General features: G+C 61.9%; 1 protein-coding gene across 1 annotated transcript in view; it reads left to right on the forward strand.

The window, feature by feature from the left end:
- Window positions 1–2,065, forward strand: part of LOC104541492 (phosphofurin acidic cluster sorting protein 2-like) — a gene marked incomplete at its 5' end in the record, with an annotated part of 20,208 nt that extends 18,143 nt beyond the window's left edge. The window contains 6 exons of the mRNA XM_010185565.1: window positions 455–497; window positions 600–642; window positions 745–886; window positions 1,065–1,288; window positions 1,492–1,605; window positions 1,705–2,065. Coding sequence (XP_010183867.1) covers window positions 455–497; window positions 600–642; window positions 745–886; window positions 1,065–1,288; window positions 1,492–1,605; window positions 1,705–1,820 — 682 coding nt within the window. The remainder of the gene's footprint in view (window positions 1–454; window positions 498–599; window positions 643–744; window positions 887–1,064; window positions 1,289–1,491; window positions 1,606–1,704) is intronic.
- Between the last annotated feature and the right edge of the window lie 103 nt (window positions 2,066–2,168).

The following is a 2,168-nucleotide window of genomic DNA, read 5'->3' on the forward strand; positions in this document are numbered from 1 at the left end:
GCCCTGTGCTGCCTGGGGGTGGATGCTCGTGTTCCAGCTGCACTCTCACCTTTCCCTTCTCTTGGTTTCTGGCACCCAAGGAAGAGAAGTCTCTATTTTGATTTTTATATCAGGTATTGGCTTGTGCTTGCTGTGCCGCTGCCTGGCCCCCTCCTCTTTCCCCATGTGCGTCCATCCCTCCTGCCACACAGGGGAGCTGTGACCCCAAAGCAGGGCAGGGCTGCCCTCCCGCATGCAAGCCTCTCCCAGCACTGGAGGGGCCGACTCCTTGCCTCCTTGTGTAGTGTGCCCTGTGCTGCCATGTCGGGGACAGGGGGTCCCATGGGAGGGAGGGCAGAGCAGACGATCCCAGTGACCCTTGCCAGTGTGAGGGGTCCCTGGGCCACAAGGTCAGCCACATGGCCCTCGGTGCTCAGCACACCCAGCCCCTGACCAGCCTCTTTTCCTTGTGCAGCCCCGATGAGGACTCCTGCCAGAAGTTTGTACCCTTTGTGGGGGTGAGTGTGTTGTGGGGCCAGTGGGCAATTGGGGCTGGGGGAAGAGGGGCAGTACACAGCCCTGCTGACGCTGGGGAGCATCTGACTTGTCTGTCCCTGCAGGTGGTGAAGGTGGGCCTGGTGGAGCAGTCCTTCAGCGCCTCCGGTGAGTCCCTGGGAGCCCACAGTCCCCAGTCCCTTCTCCACTGCGGGGAGGCCCTTGTTGGTGTCCCCCAGCCCCACCCTGACCCACACTCTTCCTTCCCAGTGGACTCGGATGATGCCACTGCCTGCACCCCCTCCCTGCTGAGCTCAACGCCAGCTGCCAGTGCAGCAGCCACCTATAGCAAGGAGACTGTGAGCACCCCGCCACCCTCCCCGTCTGTCAGCAGTGGCCTCTCAGGTGCTGGGTAAGAAAGCCCCACTCAGTCTGAGGCCATGGGTGCTGGGGTGGGAGGGTTTGAGGTGCTCCTTGGCCCAGCTGCCACATCCTGGGATTATTGGGCCAGTGCACATCCAGGGGCTGTGGGGAGGGAGAGGGACAAGGACAGCAGCTGTGTGCTGCATAATTCTGCCCATCTTGCCCAGGTCTCTGAGTCCCGGTGTGGAGGTGATGGGCCTGCAGGTGGACTACTGGACAACACAAGGGCTGGACAGGAAGAAGGAGGGCGAGAAGCGGGAGACGGGTATCAAGAACACGCTCAAAAGCAACTTCCGCTCACTCCAGGTCAGCCGCATCCCCAGCACAGGGGAGCTGGTGCCGCCTAGCACCATGGCCATGACCGTGGTCACCAAGGAGAAAAACAAGAAAGGTAACCAAGCCTCCCCAGGGGTGGTCTCCAGCTGCAGGGCCACAGCCCATTGCAAAAAAGGCAGGGGGGGAGCCCACAGGAGGGCAGGGCTGAGATCTGGCCCAGAAGGGGCCAGTCAGTGCAGCCAGCCCTGGGGTGAGGGCTCCCACCCTGGGCCAGGGGAAGACATCCTAACGTTGTTCCTGTCTGTCCTTGTCCCTCAGTGATGTTCCTGAGCAAGAAACCAAAAGAGAAGGACCTGGAGCCCAAAAGCCAAGTCATCGAAGGGATCACACGCCTCATCTGCACAGCCAAGCACCAGAACACCATGTTGCGAGGTGAGGGGAGGCACAAGCCCCACAGGGCTGTAGCTGCCAGCCCAGGCAGTGCAGGCTGCCTGTGGTAAGGCTGTGCCTCACTGCGCCCTCTCCTCTCAGTCTCCATAGATGGGGTGGAGTGGAACGATGTGAAGTTTTTCCAGCTGGCAGCACAGTGGCCAACGCACGTCAAGTACCTCCCTGTGGGCATCTTCGGCTACTCGAAGAGTGTGTGAGAAGCCGGGGCAGCCCTTGGATGGAGCTGCAGCGGGTTGCAGGAGAAGACAGGGACATGGAGAGATGGACACGCTCTCGTCACCTCTCTTCTGCGGCCCAGCCCCTGCCTGCTCTGCAGAGGGAGATACCACACCTGCACCGCTCCCTATGGGGCAAGACCTGTGAAAGTGAGGCCAGTGAGACTGGGTTCATGCACCCTCCAACACCAGCCAGGGGACCATGCCATCTGCCTCCCGTGACCCCCAACAGCAGCCTGGGACAAGGGTTGGCACCAGCCAGCAGGGACTCGGAAAGGGCTCCGGCCCCCGCTCTCCCCAGCCAGCCGGAGCCCCAGCTGGGATTGGCCC

This window comes from Mesitornis unicolor, unplaced genomic scaffold, assembly GCF_000695765.1.
Source record: "Mesitornis unicolor isolate BGI_N332 unplaced genomic scaffold, ASM69576v1 scaffold20295, whole genome shotgun sequence".
Lineage (NCBI taxonomy): Eukaryota > Metazoa > Chordata > Aves > Mesitornithiformes > Mesitornithidae > Mesitornis > Mesitornis unicolor.